Source organism: Sapajus apella, unplaced genomic scaffold (assembly GCF_009761245.1).
Source record: "Sapajus apella isolate SASKATOON/1434 unplaced genomic scaffold, GSC_monkey_1.0 scaffold51, whole genome shotgun sequence".
Taxonomy (NCBI): Eukaryota; Metazoa; Chordata; class Mammalia; order Primates; family Cebidae; genus Sapajus; species Sapajus apella.
Window position 1 is genome coordinate 6,025,366 of NW_022436991.1, and position 16,444 is coordinate 6,041,809.

The following is a 16,444-nucleotide window of genomic DNA, read 5'->3' on the forward strand; positions in this document are numbered from 1 at the left end:
GTAAGAATAAACTCTCAAACCTTTAACAAAGATTTAAAAATCCATTACTTCTTAATAAGGCTTTGAAAGTATTCACATCACAAAGTTTGAGTGAGTTACCTTCAATTGTCTGGAAGGTGTCTTGAGCTCTACCCAGTGGGGTTCTCAGCTTAGAAAGAACAGTGAATTGTGCAGCTTCCCATATGGCCCACTGCCAAAGGACAGCATCTGTCTTGAGGAGATTGCGTGGAATTGTTGACTGGTCACGCTTATCTAGTCTCTGGCAGCTATAGAACAGTCTTTCCAACCAATTGTCCTTTCTGGGAAAAGTAGTTTCATATTTAACAGACAATGACAATTTTATTTTAATTTTTAAAAAATTGCAAGGGAAATGGGAATAAGGGACTGTAATTTTCCCTACACCAAAAATGTAAAGCCTATGAAATTGAGAAGTATATATCTCCACCTCTCATTTTGAGGTCTTTTACAGTTCACAGGATGAGGTACAGTGCAGAAGGATGACTAGGGTAAATGGCTCATGCCAATCAGGAATGAAATTCATTCAGTGCAACTAACCATCTCTAGAATATCTACACCCCCACCCCATTCCCCAAAGTGTTAATGACATCACATCGGTTAACTGTTAACCACATTTCATTACTCAATTTCAAAGCCATTTTTGTTTCTGCAGATGCTATCTTCAAAACAATTTTCCTATTAATGAAAACTAAAATAACCCACTTGAGAAGAATGGTACTAATACTCTGCCACCCCCAGACATATTTTCTCTTCAAAACTGTATGTAAAGTCACAGATATCTTAAAATTATGTTTCCCAGATAAAATAGTATTAAAAAAAAAAGCCTTACCCTGTTCTATGAGAGTTCCCATACAAAATAAAACTAATAACATCAGAGAAATCTTGGGGGTGGAATGTGTTACTTGGTGTTTTACTCATGTGACTTCTTAATGCTAAAGAAATTTCTTGAATTTCTGTGTGATTGTTATTGCTGTAGAGAGAAAATAAAGTTGTGTTATGCAAAATGTTTTAGCTTAAAAGGTTAGCACATACTGTAAATGGGTTATTTACTTATTAACTCACTGGAAGTAAAAATACAGTAAAATTGAGACTTTAAAATGGATAGAGATGTGATTACAAATTTAGATTCCTTTTTCATTCACGTCAGATGGGTAATCTGCCGACATCATAATAGGATTTGAGGAAGGTGTATCTAACATGTGAACATAAAAACCTAATCATCATGCTTATGTATTACAAAAGGATCAATTTTAGGCTCTTAAAGCGCCCAAATCAACTTGATCAAAAACAATAAAAGATTACTGTTTAGTTTTTCAAATATCTGACATTCTAAAAGACACATTTTGGCACTATGAGTTATTCTATACTAATTATTGTGAGCCTATAAAGCCCATTAACAAGTTCTCATTTTCTTGCAGACCTGCAAAGTTTGATTCTTTGACATCACTTCAATCACTGACAAGCAGGGTCATAAAAGATATGTCATTAATGCTCTAATAGATGATTTATCTTTTTCTAAAGTAGACCACTAATAGGCTGTAAATTTAACACAATGTCTTTGCTCCAAAACAATTGTTATACCTTAGGACAACATCTAAAGGAATTGACTTCAACAGTTTTCCAAATGCTTGTCGAATACGAGTTCCACTGTGTACTAGTTGAACACGGCAAACATCAACACATCTATGAAAGAATGAAATAGACAAAGCAGGTGTGTTAACATTTCCAGATTATTAGGGTCAGTATCAAAAGACATGATCTTAACTCCATACCTCTGTAAAAGATCATCTGGCAAAGAAGAGGACAGAGCATGTAGACTGCTGCACGCCTGCAGGCAGATATTCACATCTTCAACGAGAGCTATTAAACATTAAAAGACAGTTACTTTCAGCTGGCCAAAAGAAATTATATCCCAGTCATAATTATCTGAATCCATTCACTGAACAAAGAGTGAGTGCCTACTATATAGACTAGGCACTGTTCTTATCTGGCATCCTCACTCACTGTCACATTGCGAAAATGATACAGTCAACAAAACCCACGTAATGTATGTGACTGGGCATCACACAAACCCTTTACTGAGAGAAAATGTAAAAGTATATGCAAGCTATAAATATTCACATAAGCGTAAAAATGTGACAATCACTTCAGAAACATTTTTCTAATACTAAAAATGAAAAAAAGAAGACTGTGTATCTCTCATTAAAATAGGGATTATACCTCTTCATGTCAGGAAAAGAATTTGATTGATGACCATCTCCCATTACCAAAGACCCTTTTTAGGGTTGATAAAATTTTTTAGAAAACAGAGTCTTACTGTTGGCTAAAAGGCCTTTGCAAAATTTATGGAAAGACGGAAGAGAGAATAAAGGTGCATATGTTTCGGACTTCTTCATTAAAACAGCTACTTCCAAAGCCCACGTCATTAACAGTTTCCTGAAACACAAAATATACAATAGATTTTACATTTAAAAAAAAAAAAAAAAAACAAAAACAAAAACCTGAAAAAGCTAGTCTTCTTACCCTGGTTTTCTTTTGATTTTTCAAACACCTCAAGCAATAAAAAACAAAAATACAAAATGAAACTATAGAAATTACTGTCAAAATAGTTGTGTGCCTTTTAAGAAAACCTCCTAAAGCGGCATACCAGCAAAGAGGCTGGGTGTAGTGGCTCATGCCTGTAATCCCAGCACTTTGGGAGGCTGATGCAGGTGGATCACCTGAGGTCAGGAGTTCAAGACCAGCCTGGCCAACATGGTGAAACCCCATCTCTACTAAAAATACAAAAAGTAGCTGGGTATAGTGTTGGGCACCTATAATCCCAGCTACTCAGAAGGCTGAGGCAGGAGAATCGCTTGAACTTCAGAGGCAGAGGTTGCAGTGAGCTGAGATCGTACCACTGCACTCCACCCTGAGTGACAACAGCAAAACTCCATCTCAAAACAAAAAACAAAAAACAAAAGCAAAGAATATTAAAAATCTATATATAGTCACCTATGAAACAATGGAGACGGGGGATTGAGATTTTTCATGTATTTCTTTTCAGAAAAAATAAGAAAGCCTATATTAAATAATAAAGCCAAATTATAAGGTGTTCAACAACGAACGAGCTGCCTCTACCTCACCTCTTACATCCACCTTTATTTTATTATTTCTTGTAATCCACATTTCTTATTCTCAAACTATAAAGGCATATAAATAAAGTTAGGAACAGTTAATACTATAAAATATCTGTTACCTCGTGTCCTGATTAAGGTTATCTTTCTTAAGTAATATTCCCACAAGATTTAATATAATTGAGAAATGTTTCTTTGTAGCTGTAGTTACAGTGCTAATCACAGCTCCATCAAACAAAGAAGGAGAAGAAGAACTGAGGCTACTAGAGATAAAGTGATCATGCCTGAAAGACAAAGTATAGATTATCTTTTCATCTTTAATCAAAAAACAAAGAAAGCAAGTCCAAAGTTAAAATCAACATACATTTTAAAAATCTATACATTAAAAAATAAAATGTTTTGTGGGGTTATTTTCTTAAGAAAAATTCATAAATACAGTACCTGGTACAATGAGAATACAATGTGTAGAGCACAGCATACTGAATGGCAGGGAAGTGAACAGCCAGGTCACTGTGCACAATCATCAGATTCTTACTCAGAAGTGCAAAGACAGTTGGAGATAGCGCCCACATCTGATCATGTACAAAACAAAGTAAGTTTATGGCTTCTCCAAGATACACAGAAGCATACAGAGTTTATCCTTCAAAATAGGGATATTTAGACATTTTTAAATTAAAATTACAGATTTAAATTTAAAAGGGATCTAGTACACTAAACCTGGGGCAAACACTTTACTGTGAAGAAAAGTTGTAAAGGCTTTGCATGCCATATAGCATCTCCGTGCAATGCAGCAACTCCCCATCTATCACTATGGTAAGAAAACAGGTCTGGTGTTATGACTCACACCTGTAATCCTAGCACTTTGGGAGGCCAAGGTGGGTGGTTCACTTGAGCCCAGGAGTTCGAGACCAGCCAGGGCAATACAGCAGGACCCCTTCTCTACTAAAATTACAAAAATTAGCTTGGCGTTGTGGTGCACACTTGTAATCCCAGCTACTGAGGCACTGAGATGGAAGAATCGCTTGAAGCTGAGAGGCAGAGGTTGCAGTGAGCTGAGAGCCTACCACTGCACTCCAGCCTGGATGACAAAAGTAAGATTCTCTCTTTCTTTCAAACAAACAAGCAAAATAAAACCAGCCACACACAAAACATAGGATTGAGAGTGGCTGTGTTCCAAGAAAACTTTCTTTTTTGAGTGGGAGTCTTGCACTGTCACCCAGGCTAGAGTGCAATGACGCAATCTCAGCTCATTGCAACCTCTGTCTCTTTGGTTCACGTAATTCTCCCTGCCTCAGCCACCTGAGTAGCTGCGATTACAGGCACCCACCACCACACCCGGCTAATTTTTCTATTTTTTTTTAGTACAGATGGGGTTTCACCATGTTGGCCAGGCTGGTCTTGAACTCCTGACCTCAGGTGGTCTGCCTGCCTTGGGCTCCCAAACTGCTGGGATTACAGGTGTGAGCCACCAAGACTGGACCCAAGAAAACTTTATAAAAACAGGCGCCAGTGTGGTGATGGTTGCACACTTCTGTGAATATACTAAAAAAATCAGTGAATTATACACTTAAAATAACAAACAAAAAACAGGTGCTGGGCCATATTGGACCCACAGACCACAGTTTGCTGATCTCAGGTCTAAACAAAGCCCTTTGTATGTGCCTTTTAGGGGAACAGACTGTATTTCCTTCATTTTCCATATACCGCAAATGGCAAGGTGCCCTGTTCAGTAAGAAAACAAAGGCGCAACCTGCCACTCTATACTTTTTCCATCCACTTTTTTCCTTTATACTGCTAAGACACTCCATTCCACCTGACTGTCCCATCCCCAACCACTTTCTCCTTATTTCTAGAGTGCAGGACATAAATATCTTTCAATCTGTAAATAATGGGAATTCCTCAAAAATCAAGCTTTTATGTATGAAGACGAGTTTACTGCAGACTTTCAATATAAGCCATAACTGGCAATAAGGGAAGCAGCTATGGAATGATACAAGGCAATCCAATCAAACAACATGGAGCACATGCAAGCATAAATATCAGATTTTACCATTTTCCTCCTAAAAATCTTATCCCCTAATTACACTCATTTCTTTCTTTTTTTGAGACAGTCTGGCTCTGTCACCCAGGCTGGAGTGCAGTGGCATGATCTCAGTTAACTGCAACCTCGGCCTCCTGGGTTCAAGTGATTCTCCTGACTCAGCCTCCTGAGTATCTAGGATTACAGGTGCGCACCACCATGCCCAGCTAATTTTTGCATTTTTAACAGAGATAAGGTTTCACCACGTTGGCTAGACTGGTCTCAAACTCCTGACCTCAAGTGATCCTCCCACCCTGGCCTCCCAAAGTGCTGGGATTACAGGCCTGAGCCACAGCACCTGGCCTATACCTATTACTTTCTATTAAAAATAATGTCTTTCCACTCTGCGTGGTCCAATAAGAAGAAATACACAAGCCATAAGCAATAAATATGAATCAAGAGGAGAGCCACTTCAAATTACTTAAAGCAAAAAAACAGGCGGAGCATGGTTGCTCACACCTATAATCCCAGCACTTTGGGAGGCCAAGGCAGGTGGATCACCTGAGATCAAGAGTCAGAGACCGGCCTGGCCAACATGGCGAACCTCTACTAAAAATGCAAAAATTTGCCAGGTGTGGTAACAGGCGTTTGTAATCTCAGCTACATGGGAGGCTGAGGCAGGAGAACTGCTGGAACCCAGAAGGCGGAGGTTGCAGCGAGCCAAGGTCACGCCATTGCACTCCAGCCCAGGCGACAACAGTGAGACTCTGTATCAAAAATAAAAAATAAAAAAAAGTTAAAAAAAAATTCCCCCCCCACCCCAAAAGAGAGAATACAGGGTGAGTGTCCCTTATTCAAAATGCTCGGGACCAGAAGTGTTTCCGACTTTGTATTTTTTTGGATTTTGGAATATCTACATATATATGTCTAAACACAAAATTCATTTATGTTTCACCTTCTATTCATGGCCCAAAGGTCATTTTATACAATATTGTACATAATTTTGTGCATACAACAAAGTTTGGACTCATCACATGAGGCCAGGTGTGAGATTTTCCACTTGGGGCATCATACTGGTGCTCAAAATGGTTTCAAATTTTGGAGCATTTTAGATTTAGGATTTTCAGATTAGGGATGCTCACCAGTGTTAGCAAAATATTCCAAAATCCAAAATCTAAAACACTCCCAAGTATTTCAGATAAGGAATATTTCAACTCTATCAATGTTCCTAGGGAAAAGTAGACAGCCAAAATATAAGACTATGGCTAAAAAATAACTTCAATAGAAAGAAAGAATAAAGTACCAGGGGAAGAAGAAAGAGAATGCATTTTAAAAGAACTATACAAATTTGAGCTGTAAGAAACATTGACATTTTCTGTAAGCATGCTAGAGCAAATAGGGGAAATTCCTAAAATATTTTCTAGAAAATAAAACTAATATAAAAAAACCTTATCAAGATTCAACATGGAAAAGGAAAAAGACAAGTTAAATATAATGACAAGAAAATGGTCCTAGCAATTTTATTTATCCAGGCATGTCTTAAATATGGCTATGGGTTACACAGTGACCCTACAGACATGTTGACATGATAGTGAAATACATCAATATGTAATAAGAAAAGGTTTAACTGTGGATAAAATTAAGTCATTACAATTAAAGACTCACCCCTATTAGTGAGTTTTTGGCATTTCCAATTGTAGTCAGGGCACTGAGATCAAATATAACCACAAATTTTGCATTGTCTACATTGAACACATGATTCTTAAAAGCCTCGTGTTTTATTTCAGAACAGGCCTCAGGAAGTTGCAGACTATGTAGGAGGTTATTTAGGGCACAAGTCATTTCTCCCAATATTAACTTATAGGCAGTTTCCAAAACAGGAATATTCTTCAAGCTGAGCACTGCTTGATAAACAGCATGGGCTACAGCAACAACCTGAAAAATGAAAAATTCAAGGAAGTGACAATTAAATGGAAAATAAATCTTCTAAAATTATATGGAAAATAAATCACTGTATGTATAGTGCTGATGATACAAATAAATTTAAGATTAATCAATTCACTGCCTGTAAAACTTAACATTTTAATTTTTAAAAAAACAATCAGAAAACTGACACATATCAGTATACTATTTTAAATCTATAAAGTTTTATCACAAGAGTACTGTAAATGAAAACAGTCTATATGAAATTTCCTAAATGACTATTTTTTAACATAATCAACAACAAAAGACATGCAAACAGTGGCTTAAGACTGATTTTCGTAAAAATCTACCAGAAGCTGGGCACAATGGCTCACGTCTGTAATCCCAGCACTTTGAGGGGCTGACGTGGGTAGATCACCTGAGGTCAGGAGTTCGAGACCAGAGTGACCAACATGGTGAAATCCCGTCTTACGGGGGGGAAAAAAAAAGTTTGTTTTTTTTTTTTTTTGGTTTTTTTTTTTTTTTTTTTTAAATCTACCAGAAAAGTCTGTGGTGGAGGTGACTGGGGGTGGTTGAAAAGCCAGTCTTTTTGTTTACAAAATGCACAGTACTTCTTAATTTGCAACTTTATAAATGTATCAGCTTGTTTTACCCTTATGAAAATTTGACAAATAACAGCAAAAGATGCATAGTCTGAAGAATATCAGGCACATCATTCATCAAAGTATTCAGTATGATTACCAAAAAACATAAACTTAAAAGAACAAATACAATCACCATATTCTAAATCTAACATTTCTCATTTCACTCAATTTCACTTATGTAGCCTTGTAAGCAACATTAGGTCCAACTCTTCAGTGACTCAAGCTGACAAAATTTATTATCAATGTATTACTTACCTCTTTTTCTTTATGATAACGCAAAAATAGTAGTTTAGATGATGGTATAAACAGTTTTTCTACAAATGATGATGGTAGTTTTGTATTTATCTGTTCAACAATCTAAAAGAATAAAATTTTTTTAAAATGAGCTTCTCAAATTACAAAAAGGCATGGAGAAACCTTAAATGCACAATATTAAGTGGAAGAAGCCAAATGAAAAGGCTACATACTATATGGCTCCAACTACATGGCATTCTGGAAAAGGGAAAACCATGAAGACAGTAAAAAGATCAGGGGTTACCATGGGCTTAGGGTGGAGGGAGGGAGGAGTGGGGAGAGGGACCAAACAATGAGTGGATGGAGTGCAAAAGATTTTTAGGGAAGTGAAACTATCCTAACACGGTAATAGTGGATACATGTCATTATACATTTTGTTAAAAGTCCGTAGAATACATAACATAAAGTGAACCCTGGGGTAAACTATAAAATTAGTCAATAATAATAATGTATAAATATTCGCTCCTTTGCAACAAATGTACCACACTAACACAATTATGTTTATGTGGAAACTGTTGGGGTGAAGACGGTATATGGAAACTCATTGTTTTCTGCTTAATTTTCTGTATACCTTTAAAAAAAAAGTCTTTTAATTTAGAAAAAATATATATCTAAGGTATATTTTAAGGCCTTAACACTGTGAAATTAAAATGTTTAGACACCTAAAGAGGACACATGTTATTTTACAGTTAACATGGGCATTTTTTCACATTAGAAAGGGAAGGGTAACTCAGGCAGAAATGCCCAGCAGAATGTCATCTAGAATTTGCTTTAAAATAATCCAGATGGAGATGAAAAGACAGCAAAGAGGCCTAGATGAAACCAGATGGACCATTTGTTTCTAATCACAGAAGTTGAGTATTAAACATGTACACATTTATTATACTATTTTCCCTATTTTTATGTGCATCAGAATGTCCATAATAAAAGTGGGGGAGACAGGCCGGGCGCGGTGGCTGAAGCCTGTAATCCCAGCACTTTGGGAGGCCGAGGCGGGTGGATCACGAGGTCAAGAGATCGAGACCATCCTAGTCAACACGGTGAAACCCCGTCTCTACTAAAAATACAAAAAATTAGCTGGGCATGGTGGTGCATGCCTGTAATCCCAGCTACTCAGGAGGCTGAGGCAGGAGAATTGCCTGAACCCAGGAGGCGGAGGTTGCGGTGAGCCGAGATTGCGCCATTGCACTCCAGTCTGGGTAACAAGAGCGAAACTCCGCCTCAAAAAAAAAAAAAAAAAAAGTGAGGGAGAGGGGAGATTTATGGTTAAGAAATTAAAGAAGTCCAGGCATGATGGCTCACACCTGTAATCCCAGCACTTTGGGAGGCCAAGGCAGGAAGATTGCTTGAGGTCAGGAATTTGAAGCCAGCCTGGACAATGCAGTGAGACCCCTTCTCTACAAAAAATACAAAGGCTAGCCAGGCTAGGTGGCATGCATCTGCAGTCCCAGATAGTCAGGTGGCTGAGGTGGGAGGATTGCTTGAGTGATCAGGAGTTTGAGGCTGCAGTGAGCTCTGATTACACCACTGTACTTCAGCCAGGGCAATACAGCAAGATCCTGTCTCAAGGAAAAAAAAAAAAGAGAGAGAGAGAGAGAGAGAAGAAAAAAAGAAAGAATCTAAGAATCTAGGGCATAGAGTAATGTTTCATCGGAAAAAAGCAAAAACAAGTGGCCAGGCGTGGTGGCTCACATCTATAATCCCAGCACTTTGGGAAGCCAAAGTGGGTGCATCATGAGGTCAGGAGTTCAAGACAAGCCTGGCCAAGATGGTGACACCTCATCTCTACTAAAAATACAAAAATTAGCCGGGTATGGTGGCACATGCCTACAGTCCCAGCTAATCAGAAGGCTGAGGCAGAGAACTGCTTAAACCCAGGAGGCAGAGGTTGCAGTGAGCTGAGATCGGACCACTGCACTCCAGCCTGAGGGACAAATTGAGACTCTGTATCAAAAAAAAAAAAAAAAAACACACACACACACACACACACACACACACACAAATGAGTAAAGATACACTGAGACTAGCTATCAATCACTAAAAGTAGAGGCCTGGCAGAGGGGCTCAAGCCTATAATCCCAGTACTTTGGGAGGTCAAGGCAGGTAGACTGCCTGAGCCCAAGAATTCGAGGCCAGCCTGGGCAACATGGCAAAACCCCATCTCTACAAAATAACACAAAAATTTAGCCAGGCGTCATGGTGCGCACCTGTAGTTCTAGCTACCTGGGAGGCTGGGGTGGGAGGATCATCTGAACTCAACAGGTTGAGGCTGCAGTAAGCTAAAATCATGCCACTGCACTTCATCCTGTGCAACACAGTGAGACTCTGTCTCAAAAAATTTTTAATTAAAAGTAAAGTCCGGCACGGTGGCTCACACCTGTAATCCTAGCACTTTGGGAGGCCAAAGCAGGTGGATCACGAGTTCAGGAATTCAAGACCAGCCTGGCCAATATGGTAAAACCCCACCTCTACTAAAAAATACAAAAATTAGCTGGGCAAAGTAGCAGGTGCCTGTAGTCCCAGCTACTTGGGAGGCTGAGGTAGGAGAACAGCTGGAATCTGGGGGGCAGAGGTTGCAGTGAGCCTAGATCGAGCCACTGCACTCCAGGCCTGGACAGCCAAGCAAGACTTCAACTCAAAAAAAAAAAAAAGAGAGAGAGACAGAGAGAGACACAAAGAGAAGAAGAGAAAAAAAATTAAAATAGAAGTAAATAGACCAGGTATGGTGGCTCACACCTATAATGCCAGCACTTTGGGAGGCCATGGCAGGCAGGAGTTTGAGACCAGCCTGGCCAACACAGTGAAACCCCATCTCTACTAAAAATACAAAACTTAGTCAGGTGTGGTGGCATGAGCCTGTAATTCCAGCTACTCGGGAGGCCAAGCAGTAAGAATTGCTTGATCCCGGGAGGCGGAGGTTGCAGTGAGCCAACACCACCATTGCACTCTAGCCTGGGTGACAGAGTGAGACTCTGTCTCAAAAAATAAATAAAATAAATAAAAGCAGACACTAAAATGAAAGCATGCTGGATTATAATGATGAAGAATGTACACTAAAAAATAATATAATAAAACAAAGACTTTAATTTTTTTCTTTTTTGGCAACAGGGCCTTTTTTGTCATCTTGGCTAAGTACAGTGACACAATCAGAGCTCACTTCAGCCTCAAGTTCTTGGGCTTAATCAATCTTCCCGCCTCAACCTCCCAGGTAGAGCTAACACTGTAAGTGCATGCCACTACACCCCAGCTAATTTTTTATTTTTTTGTAGAGATGGGGTCTCACTATGTTATCCAGGCTGTGCCAGAATTCCTGGATGCAAGCAATCTTTCTGCTTTGGCCTCCCAAAGTGCTGGGATTACAAGTGTGAGTCATCATACCCAGCCAAAGCCCTTAATTTCTTACACATCAATTTAAGAGCCTGGATAAACCAACACATTAAAAAGGAATAATTCACATACCAGTGTGAGTAAATTCAATACTGAGATGATATAATCGGTACCACAAGTCTGGCAGTTCTCCAGTTGGTCTAATCCATATGTAATGACCATCTCACAATGTATAGTCATGCTAGGATCCAAGCTGCCGAGCAAAACACCAACACATTCATTAGCAGCTGTCAACACAGCCTCAGAAAAAAACACCTGGTTTGCAGCCTTCACACATCTCATTACTCTGTACAGAACCTGTAAATGGGGAAAACAAGCAGCTTTTTAAAAAACTTCACATGCTTCCACAAAGCAAGAAAATACTTTCTATTTAATGCAATTTCAATTGAAAATTAACTACTTGCCTTGCTAGCAGTCTCTTAATATTCTAGTTCTCAGTAGTTGAATAATAACAATAGCTTTAGTACAGTATGTAAACATGATCTTGAATAAAAAATCCTAAAGTGCTATTATGAAAGGAAACAGAATCTGCCATCCTCTATTTCCCATATACCTACTTCATTTCCCCCAATATCACTAAATGGCTGAAGCTCAGAATCTTTATCATGAAATACACCATGACAGTAACAGTACTGACAGCAAGGGAATAGCCTGCCCACACATACTACAAGCTGGCTCTTGGGCTTTTGGGAATCAATCTTTTGAAACTGTACATATAAGTCGCCTTAAGCTTATTAAAGTTTCTATCTGCTGATGGTCTCTTTTGAAAGATAAGTATTGTCATGGTTACCACATAATATCTTCAAAAATCGTATTATTTCCAATACACACACAAACAAAATCCCCCACTAAACTATAATGGCCATTAATTGTGTACTATATTTCTAATAAAATAGGGGAAAAACACAGAGCAAATAAATGCTAAAAACTATTTCTACAATATTTAACAACCAATACATACAGGATTTTATTTAGTCTACCCATAGTTTTCATTAAAAGCATCCTTTTTTCTTCCCCCTATTTTTTTTTAAAGACGGGGTTTCACCATGATGGCCAGGCTTGAACTCCTGACCTCAGGTGATTCACCCACCTCGGCCTCCCAAAGTGCTAGGATTACAGGTGTGAGCCACCACCCCCGGCAAAAGCATCCTTTGAGGCTGGGCACAGTGACTCATGCCTATCATCCTAGCACCTTGAGAGGATTAGCTGGGACGTTCGCTTGAATCTAAGAGTTTGAGACCAGCCAAGTCAACATAACAACACCTCATCTCTACCAAAATTTTTTTAACTTAGTTGGGCATGGTGGCATGCACCTGTAGTCCCAAATACTTGAGAGGCTGGGGTGGGAGTATCACTTGAGCACAGGAGGCAGAGGATGCATTGAGTTGTGATTACACCACTCCACTTTAAAAAGAAAGAAATAAAAGCTGGATATGGTGGCACTCGCAGGGCTGAGTAAGGTGGGAGGCTCACTGGGGCCCAGGAGTTCAAGACTACAACGAGCTATCATTGCACCACTACACTCCAGCCTGGATCACAGAGTAAGGCCCTAGCACCCAAAAAAAAAAAAAAAACCCACCATTCTACCATTCTCAAAGGTCTAAAAGATCCTCATATACACCTATCCTATAAATTACGTCCCTTTTATTTTACACTTAAGTTAATGGCTTTTTATTTCAACTCTGCTGTCTTGAAACACCTTTAGATATTAAAAATGAAGCAAAGATATTAAACCATTTTGAAACCATATTCGTTTAAAATACCAATATACTGGTTTCATTTAAGATCTGACATTTCTGCTCGAATACATAACTTACTAAACATTTTATGTAACTATATACTCAATATCCTATTTTATCTAGCAATATGTTCAGCAAAAGTATATGCTCCTAAAAGCGAGTTTTATTCCTAACAGTAAAATTTCAATTAGTTAGATTAAATCTTTTATGACCGCAACACACATGCTTCTCTCTCCTTATTCAAGGCAGAGTACAATGCCTGGGGTTCATTTCTCCTGTCTTTTCCACTGAACCCTCACTGGATGTGCTACCATGCAGCTAATGTTTGAGGCTGCTGAAGTGTGGCAATCTAACTACCTTGTTTTTAATTTGTTTATGTTCTTTGATACCAGGCTATCAAAGAATACAAAGATATAAAAGTTTTCATAGGAGTTCCATCTTATGCTCAGAGATTACTTTCTGAGGCTTTTCCTACAGTGTGCTATTCGTAGTATGTTGAAAAACTAAAAGAAAACCCAGCAATTTAAAAGTAAAATTATAATAAATATTATTTTAAAACAAAAGAATAAGATTTAAAAATTCAGAGTGGCCTTTTGTCATGGGAGAGTAGGGGAGTTGGATGAAAGGAGGATGAGATACAATAGGATTCCTTTTCTGGCTATTTAAGAAAGCAATCAGACGGTATATACATATATACATACATAGACACATGCTAAACAAATGAAGGATTAACAACAGTTTACTAGGTAAAGAGAAGCATTTACAATGCAAAACAATTTTTTTTTTTTTAATGACACTTGAAACGCCTAAAAGCACTTACATCTGTTACATATGCCTCAGTAATTGGAGGACCCCGAATTGGGCTGAAGCGTTCTCCAATGCTCCTCACCACAGTACTAAATACCCGGAGAAGTGCAGCCAGTTTTGGTAATGACACTGATGGAGGAGGGACGTCTTCATCCACTGATTCCCCAGAGGCTACATGGCTGAGGTCCTAGATGTGAATTCACAGCATTCTTAAGTAGTGCATAGTTGTTTTTTTTTTTAAAAAAAAAACTCTCAAATATTTAAATCAATTCATTTTAGAATAGATTTTTAGAAAGAGGAATTGTATGGTCCATGAAAATATTCACGGCTCTAAATATAAAAATGGGTTTTACCTAATTATTTCAAAAAGCCAACATTAAACCCAATAGACAATAGATTAAGGAAATAATCTCACATACCAACTCAGAAAGCTGTTGGGGAAAAATAAATTCTAGTACATATGCTCTCGTTATATATAGGTATCAATGAAGCGAGAACCCTTTGCCATTCCTCAATTAGTTTTCTGCTAAAAATCTCATTCTGGGTATTCCCTGAGCCACTCAGCTCAACAGTAAGTCCTCCAAACTAAGCACATGCACATGTAGAGCAAAGGGAGGTCATAAGACCTGGCCTACAGATTTGTAATTGAGGAAGTATATATACAAAAAGGACAAGAGTCGCAAAAAATGGGACACTAGAACCAATATATATATATATCTACCTAACATTAGGCACCAAAATAAAAGAAGAAAATGAGACTTAAGGATAACAAGGGGAAGCATCTCTGCAAACCAGAATGTGTGGCTTCTGAAAGGTAGATCCGCTTTAAAGGTAAGCTATGAAAAAAGACGTTCTAGGTGTGAAGGCAAAGAAATAAATGCAGATGCAAAACATTTCCTTGCTTTTCTAGGAAAGAGTAAACCTATCAGTACAGCTAAAGGTACTGAATTCCTGTTGACGATAAGTAGCGAAGATGAAAAAAACAAGATGACACTAAATCTTATAGGAGCCTTGATTGGTTGATCTGAATAGGGGAGAAACACAAAGCGATTCAGATAAGAGATGGCACAGAGTTAAGCCACAACAGTGGGGCCAGAAAAGCCAAGTACCAGTAACAAGGGTTTCCGCAGCACTCTTAAAGCTCCTATGCTATACTGGGACAGCTGCAAAAGCAGGCTGAAGCCAAGGCTTGTCCTCCATTCAAGATTTTCTGTACGTATGTAAGAGCAAGGTCTTTAGGGTCTTTTGGGGGGGTGTGTGTGTGTGTGTGTGTGTGTGTGTGTGTGTGTACATCAATTTGCTTTAAGACTCTTCTGGGAAGAAAAAATAAACAGCAGACAATGTCTTTAGAAAAAATACCAGCTACCAAGAGTTTGTAAAGCTTTGTGAAATACGAAACTTGCAATATTTCTTTTAGTCTTTCCAGTAATTCTCCCAGTAACTTAAAAACATCTGAGAAAAATATGTTTAAAATATATGGAATGAGCTTGTAACATCTGCTTAAATGTCAGAAGGTTGGAACTATCTTAAACCTAGCACAATTTAAGATTTTTATTTTTTCTTAACAGAAATTTTAAGAAACAGCATTCTGTATACTCACCTCAGCATATGCTTCCATGTCTTCTAGAAACTGACCAAGAAGAGTGGTAGAAAATGCAAGATCAGCTACCCAAAATGGCTCCAAACTCTGCAACCACCCTTGGAATCGTGTAAGAAATTATGAAAGAGGATGGGGGAAAAAATTTCAAAATAAAAATATATCAGAGCCTTACGAGGTACCTAGTTTTCAAGCAGCATATCCTAAAACACATCCTATATCATAAAATTAAGACTGTTAAACATGCTGATCATGATTAACCAATACCTCTTTAATGCTGCAAAAAATTAACATGTAAACATTATTTCCTTACTTTTTCAGTACATTTCTTAACTATATTGTCACTACACATGACTTAAGACTAAAACGCTGGGCCAGGCATGGTGGCTCAGGCCTGTAATCCCAGCACTTTGAGAGGCCGAGGTGGGCAGATCACAAGGTCAAGAGATGGAGACCATCCTAGCCAACATGGCGAAACCCCATCTCTATAAAAATTACAAAAATTAGCTTTGTGTGGTGGTACGCGCCGGTAATCCCAGCTACTCCAGAGGCTAAGGCGGGAGAATCACTTGAACCCAGAAGGCTGAGGTTGTAGTGAGCCAAGATCACGCCACTGCACTCTAGCCTGGTGACAGAGTAAGACCCAGTCTCAAAACAAACCAAAAAAAAAACAAAAAAAAAGACTAAAATGCCACAATCTACCATTGGCCTTGCTAATCCCAGGTCCACATCTAATCATCAAAGGTGTCTACTCACCTCCTCAGTGAAAATGAAACATACCACTATCACCTGAATACCCTATTTTCAAAAGTTTATGGCACCAAGTAAGTTATGAGAAACTATGACACTTGAAACAAGCTGAAATGTGCAAATGAGGCATGCTAGTCATTCACTTAACT

The 16,444-nt window shown here is 38.5% G+C and overlaps 1 protein-coding gene and 1 non-coding gene across 7 annotated transcripts in view; both read right to left on the reverse strand.

Moving 5' to 3' along the window:
- The window catches only part of SMG1 (SMG1 nonsense mediated mRNA decay associated PI3K related kinase), a 116,163-nt gene that overhangs the window by 55,265 nt on the left and 44,454 nt on the right, over positions 1-16,444 (reverse strand). For all 6 annotated transcript variants that reach the window (XM_032242809.1, XM_032242806.1, XM_032242805.1 and 3 more), the window contains 12 exons: positions 15,549-15,646; positions 13,962-14,135; positions 11,475-11,699; positions 7,977-8,078; positions 6,820-7,089; positions 3,576-3,706; positions 3,257-3,418; positions 2,336-2,454; positions 1,791-1,878; positions 1,600-1,701; positions 848-988; positions 100-299 (listed from right to left, as the gene is read on the reverse strand). In XM_032242809.1, coding sequence (XP_032098700.1) covers positions 100-299; positions 848-988; positions 1,600-1,701; positions 1,791-1,878; positions 2,336-2,454; positions 3,257-3,418; positions 3,576-3,706; positions 6,820-7,089; positions 7,977-8,078; positions 11,475-11,699; positions 13,962-14,135; positions 15,549-15,646 — 1,812 coding nt within the window. The remainder of the gene's footprint in view (positions 1-99; positions 300-847; positions 989-1,599; positions 1,702-1,790; positions 1,879-2,335; positions 2,455-3,256; positions 3,419-3,575; positions 3,707-6,819; positions 7,090-7,976; positions 8,079-11,474; positions 11,700-13,961; positions 14,136-15,548; positions 15,647-16,444) is intronic.
- On the reverse strand, positions 1,160-1,263 carry LOC116526776. The gene has a single exon (XR_004258275.1). It is a non-coding gene; the product is annotated as a small nucleolar RNA U13 (small nucleolar RNA).